At 39.2% G+C, this 26,273-nt stretch overlaps 1 protein-coding gene across 3 annotated transcripts in view; it reads left to right on the forward strand.

The window, feature by feature from the left end:
* Nucleotides 1–26,273, forward strand: part of PPP1R21 (protein phosphatase 1 regulatory subunit 21) — a 63,747-nt gene that overhangs the window by 14,344 nt on the left and 23,130 nt on the right. For all 3 annotated transcript variants that reach the window (XR_004624884.1, XM_034659098.1, XM_034659099.1), the window contains exons 4-14: nucleotides 2,605–2,706; nucleotides 3,841–4,005; nucleotides 4,191–4,249; nucleotides 5,241–5,335; nucleotides 8,453–8,505; nucleotides 8,994–9,143; nucleotides 12,656–12,757; nucleotides 12,848–12,936; nucleotides 15,533–15,669; nucleotides 20,683–20,775; nucleotides 25,003–25,130. Coding sequence is in view for 2 of the 3 variants with exons in the window: in XM_034659098.1 (XP_034514989.1) it covers nucleotides 2,605–2,706; nucleotides 3,841–4,005; nucleotides 4,191–4,249; nucleotides 5,241–5,335; nucleotides 8,453–8,505; nucleotides 8,994–9,143; nucleotides 12,656–12,757; nucleotides 12,848–12,936; nucleotides 15,533–15,669; nucleotides 20,683–20,775; nucleotides 25,003–25,130 (1,173 nt within the window). In the remaining variant the exon portion in view is untranslated. The remainder of the gene's footprint in view (nucleotides 1–2,604; nucleotides 2,707–3,840; nucleotides 4,006–4,190; nucleotides 4,250–5,240; nucleotides 5,336–8,452; nucleotides 8,506–8,993; nucleotides 9,144–12,655; nucleotides 12,758–12,847; nucleotides 12,937–15,532; nucleotides 15,670–20,682; nucleotides 20,776–25,002; nucleotides 25,131–26,273) is intronic.

Genomic DNA, 26,273 nt, shown 5'->3' on the forward strand with positions numbered 1-26,273 from the left:
TTTACATCAGAAACCAGGGATGTACTGTATGGTGACTAACATAATATAATAAAAAAACATTAAAATAAAAAGGATTACTGATATCTCTAAGTTATACTAAGATGCCATTAACTCAAGGTAAGGCAAATAGAGAAACAGTGTGGAAGTGTAGAACAAGTCATGTGAAAGGAGCGATTGAAATACTCACTCCTTATGTTTGTAAATTTGCTGCAAATATTTCTTAGTGTTTATTTTTATGAGGCTGATTTAGTATTCTTGTCTGGTCATGTAAAAATAAACTTTTTCCATTATGGTTAATATAGTGAGACATGATTCTCATTCCATAAGATGGATGGTCTGGTACCTTCGAACATTCTGTGATTAAGAAGTTGCATTCTTTTAAGAGTAGGGGCTAGTGATGGAATCTGTAAGTCTCATGTGTATGTAGAGCAGCACCCGGCAAATGTGTGGATTGAGGCAGTAAAAGTAGAAGGGTAGGAGGGAAGAAGAAGGCACATAGTAACTCCGAAGCAGCACGGTATGGAGGGAAGAGCACGGGCTTTGGGGTTAAGCCCAGGCTTGAATTCTTTGTCTGCCATTTTAGCTTTGCAACCTCAGTTTCTTCATCAGCAACATGAGGATAATACTCTCAGTCTGTTGAGTATTAAATGGGATCCTGCAAAGGCGGCTAGGACTGTATTTGCCATATGATGGGCAATCAACATAATTCTATGTTAGTACCTTTCCATATACCTGTCCCCCGCATAAAAGAGTTCTCTAGAGTGGTAATTTTCAAATAAATGGGGAATAGAGAGGGCAAAAACAGGTATGTATTAGAATCACTTGGGGAATTTTATCAAAATACACATGCTCTGGAAATTCTGGGAGACCCTTGGGGAATGAATAGCCAGCCGTACCTACTTCAAACGTGCTCCCCAGGTTAGTGAGATCCTCCCCCCAGTGCTGTTTTCACAGAGGCTTGGGTGTAACACTTCTGAGTTAATGTTTATTAAAGTTTTCCAACTTTGGAAGCACTAATCACCCAGAATGCCCAGAATATGTCATTTGGTTGTCTTCCTCGTGCAGCTCTTGTGTCCCAAATATGGTGGAGGTTTAATGTTTTGTTTAGTTTCTATTTAGCGTTTTTTTTTTTTAAAGATTTTATTTATTTGAGAGAGAGCACATGCACAAGCGGGAGGGAGGGGCAAAGGGAGAGGGAGAGAGAGAATCTCAAGCCGACTCTGTGCTGAGCACGGCGCCCTACGTGGGGCTTGATCTCATGATCTGACCTGAACTGAAATCAGGAGTTGGCCACTTAACTGACTGAGCCAACCTGGCGCCCCTGTTTTGTTTTTTAAAAGATTTTATTTATTTATTTGACAGAGACAGAGACAGCCAGCGAGAGAGGGAACACAAGCAGGGGGAGTGGGAGAGGAAGAAGCAGGCTCATAGCAGAGGAGCCTGATGTGGGGCTCGATCCCATAACGCCGGGATCATGCCCTGAGCCAAAGGCGGACACTTAACCGCTGTGCCACCCAGGCGCCCCCTGTTTTGTTTTTAATATAGCTACTGCGTTTTCAAAGGGCTTTCTAATCATTGGTTCACATTGGATCAGTAAGTAACTTCATTTTAACTGAGGAGTGAGGGGACAAGAAAGGCAGAGAAGGGTGGTGACTGATGTCCGAACACAGTTTCATTGTTAGGCCATCCGTGGAATAGTCTCAGCTCTTGTATTCCATGAAAACAAATGTTCATTTTTGGCTCTCTTAAATAGTGCTATTCTTCTATGTAGAAAAAGTTAATATTGGTAAAAAAAGGAAAAGGAAGGTATTTCTCATGATTTTTGAGCTTTTTCCTTCTGTTTATTCATGGTAGCTTTATTTTATATGGTTATATATTTTTTTTAAATTAGAAATTTATGTAAACTTTTGTATGAACTTATTGTTGTGAATTCTAATTAATTTTTACATTTTCTTAATGGAGTTTAACAACTCAGAGTCATGGAATTGCTAAAGCTGATTGCCCAAACCAAAAGATCAACTTGAAATGATATATTTTTTTTATTTTTCTAAATTTAAATTCAATTGATTAACATATAATGCATTATTAGTTTCAGAGGTAGAGGTCAGTGGTTCATCAGTCTTACGTAGTATCCAGTGCTTATTATATCATGTGCTGTCCCTAATGTCCATCACCCAGTTACCCCAGCCCCTCAGCCCCTCCAGCAACCCTCAGTTTGTTCCCTATGAGTAAGAGTCTCTTATGGTTTGTCTCCCTCTCTGATTGAAATGATATATTTTAGCATATTTTCATGGCTAGCTCTCTGGACCAGCTGTGTCTTCCAATAGAACTATTCCTGAATTCATCTGCAAAGAATAGGGAGCCTTACCTGTTCTTTATTCTCTCTCTCTTTTTTAAGCTTTCCTGCCCATTCCTATATTTGCAGTTTCTACTTGTGTCAAATAGGAAAAGTTAAATGATGGATTGTACACCTTTTGCAGGATTGTTTGAGAATGGCGCACACGTAGAAGAGACAAGCTACTAAGGTGATAGGGAATCTGTGTACCTTAGGATGTTTCTCTAAAGGATGAAAGTTATGTGGACCTAACTTATTCTTTCCATCAGAAAAGTGGAGAATCTTCTTCTCAGTTGAGTCAAGAGCAGAAGAGCGTCTTTGATGAAGATCTGCAAAAGAAGATAGAAGAGAATGAACGGTTGCATATACAAGTGAGAAAATCTGTTTTTCCCATGAATTAAAAATGGGTCGTGTGATCTGTAATGTGGAAAAACCAATGCAGGATAGAGTGTTTTGTGTATGTGTTTTAATGTTTCCTGTGGTTGTTAGGTGTATATGTCACTGTCATTGATTCATTTCTTAAATCTCATTCATATCTTAACCTGGATGTGTGTTTTGAAATATGCATTTGTTTAGAGGACGGCAGAGTAACTTTGTAACTTAACAGTACAGAAATATACTAGGCACTGTTCATTTTATCTAGAAAATGATTAGATGGATCATTTAGATGGGGGCTTATCAGTAAGTAGTGTTTGGTTTTTAAATTATTACTGTTTAGTTGGTTGGTATTTGTTCACCTGTTATTCTATAAGGTCTGTTCCAGTACATGCCACGTCGGTTTGTATGCCTTCCCCCTGGACAGGGTCTTACTCATGGCAGGAGCTCAAATATTTATGAAATGTTGAATAATTAGTGTTTACCTCCCAACATCCAGCATATTTAAGAGTCATAGTGTAATGTCTCTGACCATGCCTCCTGAACTTTCTGTGAAATGGTGAGCATAGTCAAATGGTGGAAAATAAATATGCGTTAATTCTCAGTTTAACATTTTGCAAATATAAGAAAAATGAGCTTTTGACCTCAGTGCATTTTGTGTTAAGCATTCATTATTCTTAATTAGCGCTGGATTCTTATTTAGGAAAAGAGCTTTACCTGTTTTAGGGATAACCTCTATTTGAATTTTGATTATTTAATTGTGGAAGTTAGCGTAACAGAAAAGTATACCCTGGTCAGTTGAAGTCTCTGTGTGCCAGAAGTTGTTTGAAAGAAGTCTGAGCCTGAGAGGAAGGAGGTGTAGGCTTCGGTATCGATCTCCTGTGTTCAGATCTCATTTCTACATCAGGCAAGTTGAAGCTTTGGTTTCCCCATGTGGAAAGGAGGGATAACAATAGCACTACCTCTGACACACTGTGAGTATTCTGTGATATCATACCTGTGTGGGTGTTGTGTAGTGAGCGTATGGAACCATGTGGAAATTGCTCAATGAATAGTCACTGCTGTTGCTTTTCTCTCCATTTGTATATTTTTGGATATTGTGAGAAGAGAAGATGATCTTTTCTTTTCAGTTTTTTGAAGCTGACGAGCAGCACAAGCATGTGGAAGCAGAGCTGAGGAGTCGGCTGGCCACCCTGGAGATGGAGGCGGCCCAGCACCAAGCCGTGGTCGATGGCCTGACACGGAAGTACATGGAAACTATCGAGAAACTGCAGAATGACAAGGCCAAACTAGAAGTAAGCCCCACTGTTGGGGAGAGCACGTTAAGAGATAGACAGGGTTCTTGTGAATCTTCTGTGCGCTTTATGGAATTCACAGTCAGTCATTCATGGGGCAGCCTGTTACCTCCCAAGTGTGTATCCTAAGTGTGCCCTGATCTGTAGCCTGAGCCATCTGCTTTTCTTTTTCTTCTAAAATTCAGGTAAAATCTCAGACTCTAGAAAAGGAGGCCAAGGAATGTCGGCTTCGAACAGAAGAATGGTATGTGGAAACATGAATTCCAAGGGGTCCTGAAGTAAATATCAAAGACCTGAGTTCTGGTTTAGCAGCTCCTCTCTCTTAATCTCATATTTGAAGTGAGCTGGGAGCAGGCCATCTCCAGGGTTCAGTTCTGTTATCCCTAAGGCCTGACACACTCTTGGTCTGCTGGCTTGTGCATTAATTCTCAGCCTGCAGATGTTTGCGGCCATAGCAGGTGGCGTTCTGGGGCTCCTGTCCTGAGGACTGGATGCGTTCTGTTTCAGGCTACACTGAAGAGAGAGCTTTCTGAGAGTTCTAGGCAGGAAAACTGACTCCTTTTCACTGTGCCTTTTAGTGGTACATTTTGATTAAAACAGAGGCTACGGGATCTAATTTGGAGATACCTAAATCTTAAAATTCAAATATGATGAATTGATGGGTGGTAAAAGCATAGTCCAGCCTTTAGTTGATAAATGACATAATAATATTTTATGTTTCAGTCACGTGAATTTCTTCAGTTTAGTTGCATTGGTAGAATTACATGCATGGTTTAGGTGTATACCTATGCTCATAATTGAATCAAAAACAGAAAAATTATCAGATTTTGAGCCCAAGGGGGGGAATATCTGATACAATACTTAAAAAAGAACTTTACTGTAATACTTGAACAAACATTTATGTTGGCACATAAGAAAGATAAAATTTGTGATTTTGAAATGGCTTTAAGATTACTTTGCACTTGGGGAAGTAAACTGACAAGATTGTATTAGATACTGGGACTGTGACAAAGTCTGACAGTCTTAACGTTATTGAACAGGAGTCTCAGGGGCTTCAGAATTGAGGATTAGTATTTTTCTTATCTTCGTCGTTTAATAAGTATCTACCACCTAGAGTGTCCTGATGTCAGGTACCAGTCTCTGAAAGCTTGATACCAGCTGTTGTGGTAACAAGGAAGTGAGGATCCACTGTCTGACTGGTGATCATGTGGTTTTTTTTTTTTTTTTTCTTTCAGTCAATTACAGTTAAAGAATCTTCATGAAGATTTGTCAGGTAGATTAGAGGAATCCTTATCAATCATCACAGAAAAAGTACCTTTTAATGATACAAGTAGGTATTATGTACAGTTTTCCATTATTTGCAACTTTGAACCTCTCTCTGTGGTAATGAACTAATTAAAAAAGTTTTTAATTTATTTGGCAAAGAATTTCATTGGCCCAACAGAGGGTTGCTTTCTTTTTGTTTTTTTGATTAGCTGTGGCCCTCATATATCATAGGGAGGCTGACTCCAAAGTCAGCCTTCTTGGAAAAAGCCCTTTATTGCACGTATGGAGCATATCTCTAGGTTAAAAACCAACCTGCACATAAAGTACTTGAAAATTTGTATAAGAAAAGCTGTTCATGTTGGGAAAGTGGGGGAAGGGCGGTGGGGGATGGATCTTCTCAGCCTGGTATGTCCTGTACCTTTGGTGATCTCCACTGATAGGGAGCTGACTTGGGTAAGTCCTCCTTCCTATTCATCCTGAGAATGGTCTGGTAATTTACATAGCCAAGAGTGAGGAAAAGAACTTAAAAAAAAAAGATCAACTTACATGTATAATAGGTGCCAATTTTGTAATATTTAGAGAAAAATGAAATCAGAACCTTGAAAATAAAGAATATGCTTTATTTAATTGCTTGGAATTTTGAAGTTTATCTTCAAACAAGTACAGATTTCCTTTTTTACAGCCACATGATTAACATTTTTTACTTCCCCTAAATTTTTTTCTGGAAGTCCTAAGAAAAGAGGAAAGAAAAGACACCAAAGAAAAACAATTTGATCTGACAGTGAAATCAGCATATGTCATTATTTTATCAAAGCCTAAGTTCCTCTGAAAATAACACCTGTTTCTAGTTTCTACATTAATGTAAATAGCGTTAGCATACTTTGATCCGCTAGACTTGAAATCTTGGCATTTCATTTTCCCTTTAATCCTTCTATCAATTAATCATCAGGTTCTAATAATTTCCTTCTGGATCTCTCTTGGATTTATTCCTTTTCCAGTACTAGTTGTCACCCTGCTTTAGATCCTTATCATGTCAGTGTGAGTTACTTTTAGTTCTGCAAAATTTAGAGATCATTTGCTGAGTGCCCAGATGGATGGGGAGCCCAAGGAATATAAACATTTCTAAGACAAAAATCTCTACCCTAAGGGAATTTATGTCCAGAAGGGGAGAGATAATGTATAGAAATGTCTAAAATATAAGCTAACCTTTTCAATAAAGAGACTCTTGGGGTTTCAGAGGAAGGACAGATTATTGCTGGAGGAGTTGTTTGGGGAAGTCTTCTGGAAGAGGTGTGCTTTGAGCTGGGCCTGCATATGTGAGTAGGTTTTATTGGGCAGAGATGCAGGAAAACGAACCAGGGAATTAAGTGGAGTGTGGTACTTGGGACACAAGGTGCTGTCATGGTCTATGGAGCAGTAATTAGCTAAATGTGACAGGAGTCTAGAGTGGGTGGGGGTAGGGAAGTTCTGAAAGGGTGGGTGATGCTAGACCCTAGAGTTATGGGCCAAGGAGTTGGGACTCAGTTCACAAGATGGTGGGGGTATTGAAGCCTTTGACCCAGGGAGTGTCACAAAGAAATCTGTGCACTCACTGAGTTAGTCTGGCAAGGGTGTAGACTGCCTTGGAATGGGGAAAGGGGACCAAGATTATTGTGATGCTAGTCCTGATGTGCTGTTATGGAGGCTGGAGCCTGAGTTGTCAGGGAAATAGGTGCAAGCAGGCAAGGGAGCTGGAGGAGGCAGTGTGGGGGAAAGATGTGGTGCCGTTGACAGAAATCAGAGAGGCAGACAAAGGGCAGGTTTATGGGAAAGATGATGAGGCTAATTTATTGTTTAATATTCTGACATAGATCAGTTTATATCTATCTTTCTATTGTACGCATTTCTAAGTAAAAGCCTAGACCGTGGAGAGACTGGAGTTGACCCCATTGGGATGGATGGGCGTTGAGAGTGGTGGGAATGAGGGGTACAAAGTGGAGGAGGTCTGTGTGCAGTGTCCTTGGAGAGTTTCCCTCACAGGGGTCAGGAAGGAGAAGGGCTAAGGTGATGGAGGTGGTGAGGAGCTGGGGAAATGAGGTTACGTGGAAGCCGGGGAACTGCTGGGCAGTTCCAGCAGTGCTGTGGGGAGCTCAGAGAGGCTGAGGTGACAGTAAAGGTAGCTGCTTTGGTGACTCTGAGAAGAGTGGTTCCGTGCTGGTAGAGGTGGACAGCAGGTGGCCAGCACAAGGGTTAGAGGTGGATGGTGCTGAGAAAACAGGCAGAGACATGCTGTTCTTTGAGCAGGTGGGAAAGGATGGGAGCTCAGCAGATGATTCAGTATGATAGAGTAATGGGGAAGAAGTCATGGTGGAGATAGAATTTAAAAAGCTGCAACAAATGCTTTTTTTGTAGGTAATTTTGAAGATATGGGGAGGAGGAGGGGTGGTTGGTGGATTAGGCCATGAGGGGCCAAAAGGAGATATTGCTGGGGACCCAGGAGGGGAGGTTTGAGTGGCTGAAGTGGTGTGCAGAGATTAGTAGAGGGGACTGAAGTGTGAGATCAGGTGTTGGGGAGCTATCAGAGGTTGGGTACGGAGTCTGGGATAGAGAGGAGGACTGTGAGAAAATAAGGAAGCCAACCCAGAAAGTTAGGATTGAGTCATTGGGATCAGCAGTAGCAGGCAGGGGACTGTCAAATATTCTAGTGTCATGAAAACCGTGGTATTTTTGGATGATTGGTATGGCAGCTGTGTGCAGGGCTATTTTAGAAGGGAGCATGACTGAGCATGGCAAGAACGTCATGGACCTTCCTAAGTAATCTTGATAGGCCTCAAGTTTTTGAAATGATTTCTTAGAAATAGAAACTCAGGGTTTGTTTGTTTATCCTAAAGTTAAAAAAAATTGGGGGGCCCCTGGATGGCTTAATGGGTAGAGCATGCCACTCTTGCTCTCTGGGCCGTGAGTTCAAACCCCATGTTGGGCATGGAGCCTACTTAAAAAAAAAAAATTAGAAGTATTATTTTATCTGAGAAACAACTGATTCTATATAAATTCCATTATTCTCTTATACTATGATTGTGGCCTTGATCGTTTAAAATTCTTATGTAGAGCTGATTTTGCCGCAAAGCATTCATTATTTTTCAGTTATGCTGTTTTCCTGTAACGTAAAATGACTTAATGTGCATCCATTTTTGTTTTGTAGAATATAGTCAGTATAACGCTCTGAATGTTCCCCTCCACAATAGGAGACATCAGGTAATGATGACGTTTTTATTTTCAGTGATGTGCATGTCAAACTTTTCAGAAACAAGAATTTATTGTTTGGGCCTCTGTTCAGTGCACTAAACCATTGTGTTTAACTTTGGCTTTACTTTCTCATACATTTTTCAAAAAATTGCATCACTTGCTATTTATTGGATTCAGAAGTAATACAGACTTGCTTTCATCTAGTACCATTAGAACTGAATTACGGGATACACGTACTCTGTGAGCCATATCTTTCTTCTAGGTGGTGGGCCTCGCACTTACATGGTCTAGGTTAAGTGGAGGAGGTCTGTTTGCCAAAACTGCTGGCTTTCTCATTTACTTAGATGGGAATATTAAAATCTCAGTGGGAGCAAATGAATTTAAAGTCAGGATTAATTATCCTAGAATTTAAATGTTTTCTCTAAAAGCAGACTTACGTGGAAGTTGCCTGACAATAGTAATTGGATAGTTGACTTTATATACTTTTCATTTAAAAGCTGAAGATGCGGGACATTGCTGGGCAGGCCCTGGCTTTTGTTCAAGATCTTGTGACGGCTCTTCTGAACTTTCACACCTATACAGAACAGAGGATTCAGATTTTTCCTGTTGATTCTGCCATTGACACTATATCTCCGTTGAATCAGAAGGTAAATTTAACTCAGGGTATCTGTTCTTTGCCCAGAACAAGTAGGAAGACATGTTCTTTCTTTTCAGACCACTACTGTGCATCAGCCAAGTGCTATGGGGGACATGGAAGAAAACTAGAATTCACGGTCTTTAACCTTAAGATAAAATGTGGCAAACATGGAGATTCTTAAGAAATTAAATACCGGGGAAGTGTGGGTGGTGAGGCCAGTAAGGGATGTGAGGTCCTCAAGGAGGGGAGATTGCTGTTGATGGTAGTGTCTGGGAAAGAGTCTTTGGGGATTTGAATGGGCTTTGAAAAATGAGCAAGATTTGAAGAAGAGGAGAGAAATAGGATAGGTTTTTTTTCCTCCAGAAGAGGGCAAGACATGAGCAAAGGCCTGGAGTAGGAAGGCATAAGGCAGCGGGTGGGGGCTGGGGAGGGAGCAGGGAGCAAACTGTCTTGGCAAGAGTGTGAAGTCTTCGAAGTAGAGGAATGAAAGGTCAGGTTGCAAAGAAAAAAACATGGCTCCAGACTCTGGAAGGTCCCTGGACTCAGACCAAGGCCCAGACTCTCAATTTGTATGTAGAATGGGGCCTTTTGTAGTTTTTTTGACCAGCATGTGACATAATGAAAAGTGCCATTTTATTGTTGAAAAAGTCAATTTGCTGGCATTTTTTCTCTCCCTGTTTGTACTCACTGTGTAACTTTCGTCACTGGGTATGTTTAAAAGCAAAAAAAAAAAAAAAAAAAAAAAAAAAAAAAAAAAAAAATGTGTGTGGTATCGTTGACCTTTCCTGCTGAGGTATGGAGTAGGAGTGAAACTGCTTCTCTGGTTGAGCTTTGGGGCATTTTTAGGGTATGTGAAGTTTAAATAAGGAATAAGAAGAGGGTTGACTGTCATTCCCTTCAGTCCATGTGCTTTTTTGGGGCCTGGCAAATTTTGCTCCTTTCTTTCCTGTTTTCTCCCCAGCTAGTTCTAAAAAAGGATTTAAAGTAGCTTGCAAGACCACATTTAACTGAAAAGAAAAAAATAGTGTATTAATTCTGTATTGCCATGTAATAGATTACACCAAAACTTAGTAGTTTAAAACAACAGACATTTATTATCTCACACAGTTTCTGTGGTCGAGAATTCAGGAGAAGAGTATCTGGAGGGCTTCTGGCTCATGATCTTTCATAAGCTTTCAGTCAAGAGTCAGCTGAGGCTGTATTCATCTAAAGACTTGACTAGGGTGGGGCATCTGCTTACACGGCTGGTGCGCTAGTGCTGGCTGTTGGCTGGAAGCCTTGGTTTCTCATTGAGTACACTTCTCCATAGGGCTGCTCGAGTGTCCTCAAGACATAGCAGTTAACTTCCGCTAGAACGAGTGAGCCAAGAGAGAGCAAAGTGGAAGCCATGATGCCTACGATGACTTAGCCTGGCACTTAATATCATCCCTGCCACCATCTTGTATTGGTCACAAAGACCAGCCCTGAAACGGTGTGCCAGGGTACTACACAAAGCTCAGAACAGCCAAGGCAGGGATCACTGGGGCCATCTCGAAGGCTGGCTCCTACAGGGAGGAAATTGAGGGATCCTGTTAATGTATGCTCTCAGTGTCCCATAATGTGGCATTCTGAAATGAATCTGCCCCTCTTCCTACTTAGCTGATTCTTCCCAGCTTGTTTTTGCATACCATGCAGTGTTTGGATAGGGTTTCTGTCCATGTGTCCTGTAAGTACCTAGTAGTATAGCAAAAGCTATACTCTGGAGTCACACTACTGGGGTCCAGCCACTTTCTGTGTCCCCTTGGGCAATTTACTTAACTTCTCTGTGTTTCAGTTTCCTGGTATTTAGAATGGAGGATAGAGTACAAACCTCACGGGTATATATGTTTGAGGATTAAGTAGTAATACATGTGAGGTACTAAGAATAGTGGCTGGCACGTAATAAGCCCTCAATAAAGGTTGGTTCTTATTATCATTATACCTTACACATAGGAAACCCTCAGGAAGTGCTTGATTTTCATCAGTTTTGATCAGACTCCACGAATCTATTGAAGTTCATAACAATTAAACTTTGGGCCTTTGAAATGCTTTTTAATTTCACTGTGGGAAAAAAGCTTTCAGATGACTTGGGTAGGGAGAACAGTGCTGCAGCATTTTAATGTAAAAGTTATATTTTCTCTTATACTTCCTATAATATCAAAAAAATATTTTACTCAATACTGGTTCTTTGTCCCTTTTTGGAATTTTATTTTAGCTTGTTGCCACATTATGCCTACACAGTGAGAATCAAATATGTTAATCTTAGCTGAAACACTTCCATCACTTTGAAGAATTCATGTATTTCTCAATATTTTACCTTTGGTGCTTTGGCCTATGAAAGGTTCTATGTGGTTTTTCTAATAAGTCTTATTATTGTATAAGTCTGTTTTATTCTGAGATTCAGAAACCACTTGTTAAAAGATGACCAGAGTGTTTAGGCTTGTTCCTAGAATCATAAAGTAGACATTTATGATTTAAGCCGAGAGAGATCAAGTGAGTTGCCCAGGGCCAGATATCTGTAATTTGTAGTATGGCCAGTTGAATCACATTTCTGCATAATGAGATCTTATATTTCTATACTGAGAAATCAAAATTTGAGCCATTATACAATACTTTGTTAATTGAGATATTTCATAAGTGAAAATTAACTCTTTGCTTCTAAATCGTCTAAATGCCTGTAAGATTTTTTTTTTTCTGAATTTTTTCTTCACACTGAATTAGTTCTTTATAAATACTAAGGTATTGGTGACAGTTATAAACATTTTTTACATCCTCATTTTGGTGATATTTATATGCCTGGAATTTGTTAACCCTGAACATTGTACACAGTAAAAATAAGAAGCTGTCTTCAATAGACTGTTTTTTAAAAAATGAGATACATAAAATAAAAATCTTTCATACAGTTTTGATTTTCTTTTTCTTTCTTTCTTTCTCTCTTTTATTTTTTTTTCTTTTCCTTCTTTCTTTTTTTTTTTTTTTTAAGAGTTTATTTATTTATTCGACAGAGATAGAGACAGCCAGCGAGAGAGGGAACACGAGCAGGGGGAGTGGGAGAGGAAGAAGCAGGCTCACAGCAGAGGAGCCTGATGTGGGGCTCGATCCCATAACGCTGGGATCACGCCCTGAGCCGAAGGCAGACGCCCAACTGCTGTGCCACCCAGGCGCCCCTCCTTCTTTCTTTTTTAAACTGAGACCTCTCTAGAGAAGCAGGTGTTTGGGGAAGGCCTGTTGGTGCGGGTTTTAATGCAGTGTCCCCTCCGTATGTCCTCCCACGCCTGGTTGTTACTGATGTCACCCCTCTTCAAGTTCCTCCTTTTGGAATGAGATGGGGACTTGGAGATTGTATTTGGGACTATTAGAAGTGTGAACATCTCTGTTTTGTAAAAGCCAAACTTAAAAAGTTTCCAAAAGAATTTAGGTTTATAACTCGACGAGTCCGTTTACAAATCTGTTGATACTTGTTATTTTCCAGCGATGTAACTCAGTTCTTTCCCTTCTCTGTAGTTCTCACAATACCTTCATGAAAATGCGTCCTACGTCCGCCCTCTTGAGGAAGGAATGCTTCATTTATTTGAAAGTATTACTGAGGATACTGTGACTGTCCTGGTAATTTTCTTCTATGTTTTACTTCTTGGAAATGGAAGTTCCTCTTTGTCAAATAACACTATTAACCAGGAAATTATTTTTCTTTTCCAGGAGACAACTGTGAAATTGAAAACTTTTTCAGAGCATTTAACATCTTACATATGTTTTCTTAGGAAGATTCTTCCTTATCAGTTAAAAAGGTACTTCCCCTTGAGGCCAAGGAGCTTGGGGAATTGTGGGGTGTCCCCTGACCTGTGCTGGAGTTAAAATAATGACATGTGCCCTTTGTGAGCTGCCTGATGTTTCTGCACCACAATCAATTTGGACTTCTGTGAAAAAGGAAAATAATGGCTTGAGCAGCATAAACTTATATTTTAGAAAATTGAATTGTAGTGCATCAGTTAGGGTTTTTTGAGTAGTTCTGTAGTGTGGTTACCGCTATAATCACATAATGCTGTGAATCAGTATTTTCAGTGATTGTGAATCACACATTTATTGAAAGAAATCTTCCAGTTTTATTCTTTTGCTGTAAACGTTTAGATGAGAGTTATAGTAATTAGCTTCTATAATTGGATCTGTAATCATTAAGTTTCTTTGAAGTGGTATTTTCTTGTTTTTATTATTGGTGATTCATTTAAGTTATAAACGAAAAACTTTACCTGCTCCAGCATTCATAGAAGATATCATTTGGTAACCTTAAATTTCTTGGTTAAGTATTTCTGGATGGGAAAGAGAAAATAATCCGTATAACTGGCAATTTGATAATATTGCTTGTATGTTTTGATACTTTTGGTCTAAAATTACCAAGACTCCTGATTCATCTAAATTTTCATCCTAAGATTTAGCCTTTAAAAAAAAAAATCAAAAAATAATACAACTGGAACATAAGAGAAATAAGAACATATATGTATTTTTTTTTTTAAAGATAAGATTTTATTTATTTATTTGACAGAGACAGAGACAGCCAGCGAGAGAGGGAACACAAGCAGGGGGAGTGGGAGAGGAAGAAGCAGGCTCACAGCGGAGGAGCCTGATGTGGGGCTCGATCCCACAATGCCAGGATCACACCCTGAGCCGAAGGCAGATGCTTAACCGCTGTGCCACCCAGGCGCCCCAAGAACATATATGTATTATAATATATTGCAAGATAAGGTTTAGAAAATATGTAGATGAGTAACTTACAGTTATTGAAAATATACAATTATGGTTCATAAATCCTTATAAAACTAAAGTAGTAGGTCTTACCTTTTCAAAAATGTAAACTTCCACTATTTAAAAAATTTAATATGTGTTAAAAGTCATTTTATTTCCTAATTCTAACTTGACAAGGTATTTCAATAACCAAATTTTATGATTTGTGGATATGACAGGGTTTTAGGAATCAGAGAATTAGGACTTAGATTAATAATTATGAATTATAGTTTAATTCAGATTTCTTACATGTTATGGTTCAATGTAAAGTTTTTTGAAAATTGACTCTAGAAGTTTAAATAACATAAATTGAATATATCTTATTGATTGGGCTTATGTTTAAGAGGAATCTGTTTGAGAGCCATTGCAAAGGTGGTATTTACTACTTGAAACTGTTACGCATTTTTATTTTACCTTATTCTTTCACTGTTGCATTTTTAGAAACTTTGGATAAGTCCTTTCTTGATTTTAGGTTCCTATCTTGGAATGTTTTGTTCTCTACCTCATCACGTATTTATGTTTTTAGGCAACTTTTCATCATTGGTTTAAAAACCACTTTAATTGGGCTCCTGGGTGGCTCAGTCGGTTAAGTGACCGCCTTCAGCTCAGCTCATGATCCTGGAGTCCCAGGATTGAGTCCCGCATCAGGCTCCCTGCTCAACAGGGGCTCTGCTTCTCCCTCTGACCCTCCCCCATCTTGTGCTCTCTCTCTCTCTCAAAAAATAAATAAAATCTTTAAAAAAACCCACTTTAATTGACAAGATGATATTTTTTTTTAGTAGCAAATGGCTTAGTATTGAATGAAGCTGTCTGCTATAAAGTAAAGAAAGAGGAGGAAAGGGATATGACTGTCATTCCTATGTTAATAACTTTCCTAGCTTTATATTATTAACATAGGAATGACAGTGATATCCCTTTCCTCCTCTTTGCTCGATTACTTGCATATTTTTAATAAACACTGTTAAGAGTCCACATGTTTTTTTAACCCTATAATTGTTTTCCTAAGTAACCATTTAAAATTGAAAATGATACAATGTATTATATGAATGGTAGCCATTGATTTTTAGATTTGAGTGTATAGATTGTTTGTTTCAGTCTGCTTGGCTTTTACAAATACATATACTAAAAAGATTTCTTTAGGAATTCAGTGTATGAAATATCTTTCTTCTCAAAAATAGTTTTTATTGCATTTTTTTCTTTTTTCTCTTTCTTTTTTTTAAAGTAAGCTCTGTGCCCATTGTGGGGCTTGAACTCATGGCCCTGAGATCAAGAGTCACATGCTATACTGACTGAGCCAGCCAGACACTGCTCCTCAAATTTTTTTTTCCCCTCAAAGTATTTTTAAGGGAAATAATTTTGTGCTGCCCTTAGGTTGGAAAGGTAGTGGGCACCTGTTTTTTTGTCCCCCCTCCTGTTTAGTTCTCTGTTAGTTATTTGTAGCAAACAGGTGTATGTATTGTGGTCTAGAATATGGAACAAATGAAATCATTTTTTTTTCTTGGAAAGTTTCCCTTTGGATATAGTTGTTTGAGAATTTAGATGATTTATTATAGCTATTTCAAAATCATTAGGATGCTCACTTTTGAAAAATCTGCTCATTCCTAGTTTAGAAGAAGAATGTGAATCTTCTCTTTGCACATCTGCATTGAGAGCCAGGAATCTAGAGCTGTCTCAGGACATGAAAAAGATGACAGCTGTGTTTGAGAAGCTGCAGACTTACATCGTTCTTCTTGCCTTGCCAAGTAAGTTTGTTGGTTGCTCATGTTCAACTTGAAGAACTGAGAGTATAAGAAGCTGGAGAAGGGAGATGTTTAGCTTGTTTGAATAGGAAGAGTATAAAATCTGGAGTCAGAAAAACTTGAATTGAAATCCTCCAGCCCCTTACACATTTATGATCTTGGACAAATCACTGTACTTCTTTATACCTGTTTTCCCATTTATAAAATGGAGGTAAAGTGATTATTAAGTTAAATTAAGAAGATACAATATTAGGCATTGAAGACATGTGTTAAATATTAATTCCCTTTCTCTCTATCCTCTTTTTTAAGTGGAGAGGGGCAAAGCATAAGAATTTGTAGCAACTTTCCAACAAGAGCATAGGGGAGGGAGGATTGGAAGTAAAAATGTCATTTGTTTCCCTTTGGTCTAATTTGAAGAGAGTATTTTCAGATAATTGAATGGATCTCAGCTGTGATTTTTCTGGTACTGTGATTTTTTTTTTGTAACAGCTTTAATGAAATATAATTTATATACCATATAATCTACCCATTTAAAGTATAATTTTCAATGGTTTTTAGTATATTCACAGATATGTGCACCATCACACATCAAAGTTCATTTTAAAATATTTTCATCACCTTAAGAAGAAATCCTGTACGTTAGCTATCACCTCATTCCCCTGTTCCATCCCTCCCTGGCACTAAGCAACTACTAATAGTTTTAGCTCTATAGACTTTCTGTCTATAGATTTGCCTATTCTGAACATCTTGTATAAATGGAATCATATAATATGTGGTCTTTTGTGGTCTGCTTTCTTTCACTCAGCATAATGTTCTCAAGATTCATCCATTCCTTTTTATTGAAGAATAATATCCCATTATATATCCTACCACATTTTATTTACCCATCAGTTGATGGACAGTTTGTATTGTTTGCACCTTTTGGCTGTTATGAATAATGATGCTATAGATATTTGTGAATTAGTGTTTGAGTGGGCATAGCCTTCATTTCTCTTGGGTATGTATACCTAGGGGTGGAATTGCTGGGTCATATGGTAACTATGTTTCACTGTTGGCAGAACTGCCATACTGTTTTCCAGGGTGGTTCCCACCAGCAGAGTATGAGCGTTCTGATTTCTCCACATCCTCACCAGCACTTGTTCTTATCTGACTTTTTGATTTAGCCATCCTAGTGTTATCATCTGACTTTCTGAAGTGGTATCTCATTGCAGTTTTGATGTGTATTTCCCTGGTGTCTAATGATGTCAAGCATCTTTTCATGTCCTTACTGGCCATTTGTGTATCTTTTTTGGAAATAGGTTTATTCAGATCCTTTCTCTATTTTTCAATTGGGTTGTCTCTTTATTATTGTGTTTTAAGTGTTCTTCATACATTCTAGACCAAATCCCTTTTTGGATATATGATTGACAATATTTTCTTCCATTTTGTGGGTTATCTTTTCACTTTTTTGATGGTGTCCATTGAAGCACGAAAGTTTTTTATTTTGATGAAGTCCAAATTATCTTTATTTTATTGATCTTGCTTTTGGTATCATATCTAAAAATCCGTTGTCAAATGTGAGGTCGTAAAAACTATCCCTTATGTTATCTTGTAAGAATTTTATAGTTTTAGCTCTTATGTGTAGGCCTGTGATCCATTCTGAGTTAATTTTTGTATCTGGTGTGAGGTAAGGGTCCAACTTCCTCTTTTGTATGGGTTTATCCAGTTGTCTCAGCACCATTTATTGAAAAGACTATTCTTTCCCTATTGAATGGCTTTGGCACCTTGTTAAGAATCAGTTGATCATAGATGTATGGATTTATTTCTAGACTCTCAGATTTATTCCAGTGATCTATGTATCTATCCTGTGCCAATACTATACTGTCTTGATGACTGTTGCTTTGCAGGTAGTATTGAGATCAGGAAGTGAGAATTCTCCTACTTTGTTCTTCATTTTCAAGATTGTTTGGCTGTTGTTGTTCTCTCACAATTCCATATGAATATAGAATCGGCTGGTTAGTTTCTACTAAGAAGTCAGCTGGGATTCTGATAGGGATTGTATCGAATCTGTAGATCAGTTTGGGGAGTTTTGTAGGTTGAATTATGTCTCCCTAAGAAATATGTGAAGTTCCACCCTGGTACCTATGTATGTAACTTTATTTGGAAATAGGATCTCTGCAGATGTAGTCAGGATAAGGTGGGTTCTACTAGTTTAGGGAGAGCCCTATCAGCCCAAAGACTGCCATCCTTGTAAGGAGAGATTTGGAGACAGAGTCACAGGAGAGACTCAGGGAGGCCATATGAAGATAGAGGCAAGGATTGGAGTTAATCCTGCCACAAGCCAAGAAACGTGTGGGGCCAACAGAAGTTGGGAGAGGCAAGGAACTATTCTCCTCTGGAGCCTTTGGAGGAAGCGTGGCCCTGTCCGCACTCTGACTTCAGACTTTTGGCTTCCAGAACTGGGAGAGAATTATCTTCTGTTGTTTTAAACCACCCCCTTTGTGGTACTTTGTTACAGCAGCCCTGGGAAACTAATGTGGGAGTATTGCCATCTTAATGATGTTAAGTTTTCTGGTTCATGAACCTGGTGTATTTTCCATCTAGGTAGACCGTCTTTAATTTTATTTTGTAGTTTTTCAGAGTAAGCACCCTGGTGTTGTTTCTTGGGGGTTCAGCCTTGGGCTTGCACACAGTTGCCCTGGGTGACAGTGGTTTTGTCAGGGCTCTTTCCCTGTTTTGTTTCTTAATCTTACCAAGGATAAGCCCCACTGATTGCTGGCTGACTGCTGTCTTTTTTTAACAATGCCTTGGGGGCATAAATTTCTCCACAGATGATCCAGTTGAATTTGGGCTTCTTTATGGGTATAGTTTTTGAGATCAGTGTTTGAGGTTTGTTGTGACCCCAGGAGGGCTCTTCTTTTTTTTTTTTTAAGATTTTATTTATTTTTGTGACAGAGAGACAGCCAGCGAGAGAGGGAACACAAGCAGGGGGAGTGGGAGGGGAAGAAGCAGGCTCATAGCGGAGGAGCCCGATGTGGGACTCGATCCCGGAACACCGGGATCACGCCCTGAGCCGAAGGCAGACGCTTAACAACTGGGCTACCCAGGCACCCCCCCAGGAGGGCTCTTCTTAGCTGTTTTTTTTCTCTGGTAAACCAGCCACCCTACAGTTTAACTTTAATGAATCAACCAATTAACTGTTAACTGCTTTCACCACAAGCTCCATTATTTTTGAGAGTACCTTTAGACTTGAACTTTTCCATACTCTGTTGAGAATGAAATCAATTCATTTGGGAACAGATGCAGAGTTTTCTGTTGTAAGGCCTATGCCTGCCTTGGGCTAAATCTCTGAGCCATGGTTCTGGTGCTAGAGATGGGGACCACGATGCACTTCTCAGAGAACCACTCTTGCTTTAGTGGCTGAGTGCTGGCCAAGAGGGTGTAGGGCTGCAGCCTCTGGTCTCCTTGGCTTGCCTTTTTCAGTGTGGTTAAAATGAGCTGGGGCAAGGGTATGTATGGAGAACCCCAGTGTTCTCAGCAGTACTGTGCTCAGGGTAGAGCCTCCATCCTACGAGTTGGGGCTGGGTGGAAGAACTCCCACCTCTCAGCATACTCAGCCCAAACTTAGCTTTAGCAACAGGTAGCTGGGGACAAGGCGAGAAATGAAGCCCTCCAGCTGGCAGTTAGAGGAGAGCTGTCTTCTTGGCCTCACCAGTCTGCAGTGGGATTTTTAGCTCACTGAGCTGGTGAGGGGAGGGTGGGAATGGGTCTTTGTTCAAATACCACAGATTCTGGCTGTTCTTAGTGAATCGTTAAAGATTTTTTTTCTTTTTTTTGTCCCTTTTTTTTTTTTTTAAAGGTTTTATGTATTTATTCGACAGAGATAGAGACAGCNTATGTATTTATTCGACAGAGATAGAGACAGCCAGCTAGAGAGGGAACACAAGCAGGGGGAGTGGGAGAGGAAAAAGCAGGCTCATAGCGGAGGAGCCTGATGTGGGGCTCGATCCCACAATGCCGGGATCACGCCCTGAGCGGAAGGCAGACGCCCAACCGCTGTGCCACCCAAGCACCCCGTCCCTTTGTTTTTAAAAGATCTTCTCAAGTAAATGTTCTTCATTTGCTGTATGCACTTAGGATCATTTCCAGAGTCTTAAATGGCTGCTTTTTTTTTTTTTTTAAAGATTTTATTTATTTATTTGACAGAGATAGAGACAGCCAGCGAGAGAGGGAACATAAGCAGGGGGAGTGGCAGAGGAAGAAGCAGGCTCATAGCGGAGGAGCCTGATGTCGGCTCGATCCCATAACACCGGGATCACGCCCTGAGCTGAAAGCAGATGCTTAACCGCTGTGCCACCGAGGAGCCCCTAAATGGTTGCTTTTAAAATAATTTTCGGGGGCACCCAGTGGCTCAATTAGTTAAGCATCTGTCTTCGGCTCAGGTCCTGGGATGGAGCCGCACGTCGAATTCTCTGCTCAGTGGGAGTCTGATTCTCCCTACCCCCACCTCCCCATTTCTCTGCCTCTCTCATGCTTTCCTTCTCCCTCTCTCAAATAAATAAATCTTTTTAAATAAAATAATTTTCACCAGTTTTTTGGGGGAGTGGATCTGTGGAGCTGCTCATGCTGTCATGTCAGACGTGGAACTCTGACTAATGGTGTTTTTAGTGAGGTTCAGCAAATAATGTGTGGGGAAAGAAGAAATTGAGAAATGTGTTCTGTAGTAACAAGGTGGAAATTCATGAACTCATTTCAAAAAGAATCATGAAGTATGTAATCCTACTTAACAATTTAATTTTGATTCTTAACCATTAAAAATGTGGATGTGGATAATGCAAATCAGTTGACTGTGTCTGTATTTATCACCATTATGTCTGAATGTGTCTGCAAAGATTTCAGGAGCCACTATTTCCAACACATCACAGGCAGTCTTTATTCTCTCTCTTCCCAAAAGTGGAGGAAGAGGCTGGGCTGTCAATTTTTCAGGCGAAGAAGTCTTCTGGGGAAATACTTAGGCTTGTGATTTTGGTTTCCTAGGTACAGAGCCAGATGGACTCCTTCGGACAAACTACAGTTCGGTCTTAACGAACGTTGGTGCTGCTCTGCATGGATTTCATGATGTCATGAAAGGTGAGGTTTGAAAAGAACATAAATAAGCTGAAAACCTTCATCTTACTTTCTCAGATCTGCCCGAATGAGATATAAACAAATACTGCCAAGGCTAATAGACCCCAGAAAAAGGCTTAGTAGCGTTTGGCTTCTGTTGAAGTGCACAGCTCACTGCCGTCTGCTTTTTCCATCTGCTTCATTTCTGAAGGTAAACAAAGTGCTGAAGAGAAACCCTTGTGCACAGTAGTTTAGCCAAAAATGCATTGCACTGATTTAAGGCAGGTGTGTGAATTTTATCAAGCCAGACATGCTATTCAGAGGCATTTAGCAAAATACTTCACACTTGTTAGAGCCCAAGCATGAAGGAATTGAGGAAACCAGGGTTTAAAGTTCCAAGAAAGAATGTACTACCTTTCTACCATCCTGTGCGTTTTTATGTTTAAAGTGCCCATTTTAAGTCCTATTTTGTTCAGGGGAACCTTGAGAAGTGAAGGTCTGGTTTTAAGCTTTGGTCAGTGTTTAATCACTACAGACTAAGAATATAGTCGGCTGAAGGACATTTCCTACGCTTCTTAGCTAACTGTGATTCTGTGTTGACTTTTTAATCTATAGGTCTGCATGGCTTCTAGGTTTTTTCTTCCTTTCTTTTCCTTTTGAAGACAGTTGGGGTAGGGGAAGCAGGAAAGGGCAGAGCAGTTATCAGAAATAGCCCAGATAAATAATAGCCTAGATTATTCATTGTGGTATGGAGGTAACAATTAGGGACCAGTTATTAGTTTCAGAGAAAATAATTTTAAAAAACTTAACGAGTGTTGGAAAGCATGTACAAGATGGGTATATTCAGGCCCTTCTGTAGATTGGCATGTAACCTATGGCACTGGGAATCATTCATATTTAGTGCCAACAGTCTCACCTAGCACCATCTTACCATTCAATATGGAGAATGGGCCTTTTTATGGCTTGTCTTGTACTTTTGGAGATAGCCCTGACTGCAGGAATCACAACTTAAATAGACGGTCTTGGTGGTAGGTGACAATAGTCAGCCCCAACCCAGCAGAACTAGTCTGGTGTGCGGAGAACCTGAGGGCCTGGTGCCTTTTTCCTGTGCAGCTTTTGGTTTGGGGAGTTCAGATGTAGCTGTGGTCTTTTCTTCCAGAGCTTTAGTTAACCTAGAACTGGGCCATTGAAACCATAGGTAGCTCTGTCACCACCTTTTTTTGGTTTTATTTTCTAAATTTTGCTGTGCCGATACTATGATTTGTTCTCTCTAGTGGTTTTTCTTGCATTCCGATAAAGAAGGGGCTACAGCAGTAGAGGGTAGCTGTCCGGTGAGAAAGGTCTTAAAGCTTCCTTTACATTAAAAAAAAATCTTGATTTTATTTATATTTCTGTTTTAATTTATCTATAATTGTATATAGATGCTTTTTCTTTTTTTTTTTTTTTAGATGCTTTTTCTTAAAGATTTTCTTTTTTTAAGTAATCTCCATACCCAACATGGGGCTCAAACCTACAACCCTGAGATCAAGAGTTGTACATTCCACCAACTGAGCCAGCCAGGCCCCCCTATACAGATGCTTTTATTCATACCTTACGTAAGATTAAGAGGACACTAAGTGGTCCAAATCAAAGAATGTTACTGTTGTTATTTGAGGCATGAGCTGATGAAACTTATGGGAGGATCAGAGTCTGTCCCCGCCGCCCAAGCTCCCTTTTGCCTCCACTTGTTTCTGTCCTTGTACACATAATGTAAAGAGAGAATATTGGGAAACATGAAGGGGGATTGGCAAGATTATGGGGTCCCATTACTAGGTTTATAGTTCATATTTGTTTTCTTACCTAGCTTGGAAGACTGCTGTGTATCTCTCGGGGATACTCAGAGTGACCATCAGTTGGCATTAACAGAGGAAGCTTTGTGTTTCAGAGAACTCTCAATCCTCTTCCCTTCCTGCTTTGCCCTGAATAATTGCGTGATCTGAGTTAGAAGGCAGGCAGGCAGGTGTCAGTGTAAAAAGAGAGCTAGAGATTGTAAACATGTCTATCCTGCATGGATTTAAAACAGGAATGAATTAATCTTTTAACAAAGGAATTCTTAGTGAGAATTGTTGATTTTTAGTCTCAGGTCTAAAGCAGGTAGACTCATAGGAAACACAAAAAGAAATCTCGGGGTGCCTGGGTGGCTCAGTTGGTTAAGGGTCTGCCTTTGGCTCAGGTCATCATCCCAGGGTCCTGGGATCGAGCCCCACATTGGGCTCCTTGCTCAGTGGGGAGTCTGCTTCTTCCTTTGCCTGTGTGAGCTCTCTCTGTCAAATGAATAAATAAAATCTTAAAAAAAAGAGAAAGAAAAATCTCTGGCCTAGGTCACGTAGTTTCTTTGTTCATTTTGGATTTTAAAATTTAATGTCAGGGAACACCCTAAATAATTGAAATATTTGGACTCAAGAGTAAACAATTGGATCAGGAAAATTATTACTGTCAAACAACAGAGGCACCATTCCAGTGGAAACCATGTCAGTGTTCATAGTACTGTATGACTTTCATAAGTATCTCAGTCACCTACCAATCACCTAAGATCACCTGCCAACTAAGGTGTATGAAGCTTTGTGTACTTCCAGTAAAATAGTGACTACAACTTTCTGCGGTGTGTAGAAAGAAAATATCTTTGTTAAGGGCTACCAAGTTCAGTATATAAAAATGTTCAGCGGGGCACCTGGGTGGCTCAGTCAGTTAAGCGTCCGACTCTTGATTTCGGCTCAGGTCGTGAACTTGGGGTCTTGGGATCAAGCCCCTTGTTGGGCTCTGTGCTCAGTGGGGAGTCTGCTTGAGGGTTCTCTCTCTCCTTCTCCCCTGCTCTCCCTCTTTCTCTAAAATGTCTTAAAAAAATGTTCAGTGTTCCAATTGAATTTTTATTCACTTGCATATCTTAGGAATATATAGAGGATAATCATTTATTTTTAAAAATATAAACATAATAGTAATATACCAATCATTTGGTTCCTTTGCTGTGACAACTGTACCATAGTAATGTAAGGTGTTAATAGTAGGGAAAACTGGCTAAAGGGTATACAGAAAGCCTCTAACTTTTCTTTGAATCTAAAACTATCTTAAATTACAGTTTGCATATATATGTATATATGTATATTAAATATATAAATAAAACAATTCCCAGTTATAAAATTTTAGTAAAAATAATTCTCATAAAACAGTGATTTTGTGTTAAAATATCATGATCATATCAGGTTAAATCTCAAATGCCATTTCTTTCTAACTAGTCTTATTTCTTTTTAATTATCCATAGTCTAAAGTCAACTAGATTCCTTGGTTCTGAATAAATGCAATTCTCTGCATACATGCCTGTTAAAAAAATTAAGTTTTGTATTTTGTGATTTATTTTTAGTTTTGTTGGCAATGAAATTCATGCTGTTGCACCTGAAGTATTCTAAAAAATTCAGAGGAGAATGAATTGTGAACACTTTATTATTTAAAAATATAATTACCCTTCCTTGTAAATCAGTGTCATCTTAAGAATTCTTCCATTATCACTTATTTCTGGGACAAAATCATTCTTTCTCAGAGACCCAGAAAACCCCAAGCTTAGTTGTTTGGCCAGTTTCACCTACTGCAATTTCTTTTAACGTTTTTATATTTAAGTCTCTCCCCTGTGCTTTGCTAACCACAGGCTTGTTGTAATATTCTGGGAGTGGGGGCAGTGGCCCGTGAAGCCAGACACCAGAATGTTCAGTCCTGGTGTGGCTGTACAGACCCTTGTCAGTGTTAGTTAGGGTGTGTACTAGCAAACTAGCTACGGTCCAATAAGGATTGCGGGACATTGTGCCTCTGTTGGTCGTTCTGTTCCAGCCTCATGGTTAGCTTATAGGAGTACAAGATAAATTCTCTTCTGTGCCTGCCCAGACTACCAAAACAGCGTTTCTAACTGGTAAATACTGGTCAGGGTCATTTACCCAGCACTAGAAGAAGGGCAAACACTCAAATGACAGATAATCAGAGCCACAAGCTGGTGGCTGTAATAGAGACACCAGGATGGTGTTAAGAGACCCTCACTTGTCTCTATTCTTTCCACATGGATTGTGACCTAATTCATATTCAGGACAATCCTGATAGAGTTGGGACCATTTTTTATTGTTCAGATTTACTGTGTAAGTCTGTAAGAATAGACGTGAGAAGTTAACGGGCTGGTTGTGTGCAACTTGTATATGGATAGTAAGAGTTTTCATTTGATTGCTTTTATAGATATTTCTAAACATTACAGTCAGAAAGCTACAATAGAGCATGAACTTCCAACAGCAACACAGAAGCTCATTACAACTAATGACTGTATCCTGTCATCAGTAGTAGCATTAACAAATGCAGCAGGAAAGGTAAGTTTTCTCTGGTTTATAGTGACATTAAATTTAATTCTTAAGTAAGCTCCTTTTTTTTTTCCTTGAATGACGTAGGAAAATTAATCTGTAAAAGGATTTTGGAATACCAGACTTTTTTGTAAAATAAAGTTGTCTCCCTTTTCTTTCTCCCTACCCAATATTTAAAGCAGTATGGGAGTGATTGTTTAGTATTTATGATGAGTAAGTAAATCACTCACAGTTTATTTTTTAGGGAGATATTTGATGATCAGTATACATCTTTGTGTATATCAAATGTCTGCTTTATAGAAATTGGGAACTTTTATAAAAAGAAAAAAGAACCAATAAAACCTTCATTAATATTTTGGTTTTTTCTCTCCTAGCTTTTTGTTTTTTTATTAATACTTGTCACAGTGCTACTTCTGTGGTTTTGTTCCTTAGCAGGCTCTTTTAAGGTGACTTCAACATGTGTCTTTTCATTGAACCATTAATATTAGATCATGATTATTTGGGTCATTAAGCACTTAATTATTATTATAAACTGACCAAAATGCATTTTCTCTAAAAAGTCTGTCTTGTATATTCTGGTTTCAGCAGTTGTCACATTCTTAGTACGTGTTCATGTGCTTTTCTTGATTCAGCTTTCCCTGAGAACTACCCATATATGTGTAACTTGAAGGACTGTCTTCAGAGCTAGCTTAGCCCATTTATTTAAGCAGATGCAAACTAATTTCTCAATCTGTGTTTATATAGCATTATTTTTCTGACAGGTTGCCTATTGTAGAAACACTTTTCTTTTTTTCAGGTAATTAAGCTAATCGAAAGTGATCACAGGTCGTATTATATATTCAGTGTCATCTTTCCCAGATTCAGACTGGTCTTTGTGACACTTTGCTAGAGCTCGGGGCCATCATTAAAAGGTGTTATCTTTAGGTTCTGCCAGCTCACAGATCTGTGCCTACAGCCGGAAGAGCATCCCTGCTGCCCCCTCTTGAACGCTTGCATCTATAGGTGTGCTGTAGCTTTCTGAAGATGATTCTTTTTTTTTTTTAAGATTTTATTTATTTATTTATTTATTTTTTTATTTTTTTATTTATTTATTTGACAGAGAGAGAGAGACAGCCAGCGAGAGAGGGAACACAGGCGGGGGGAGTGGGAGAG

This window comes from Ailuropoda melanoleuca, chromosome 4 (assembly GCF_002007445.2).
Source record: "Ailuropoda melanoleuca isolate Jingjing chromosome 4, ASM200744v2, whole genome shotgun sequence".
In the NCBI taxonomy this organism is placed as follows: domain Eukaryota; kingdom Metazoa; phylum Chordata; class Mammalia; order Carnivora; family Ursidae; genus Ailuropoda; species Ailuropoda melanoleuca.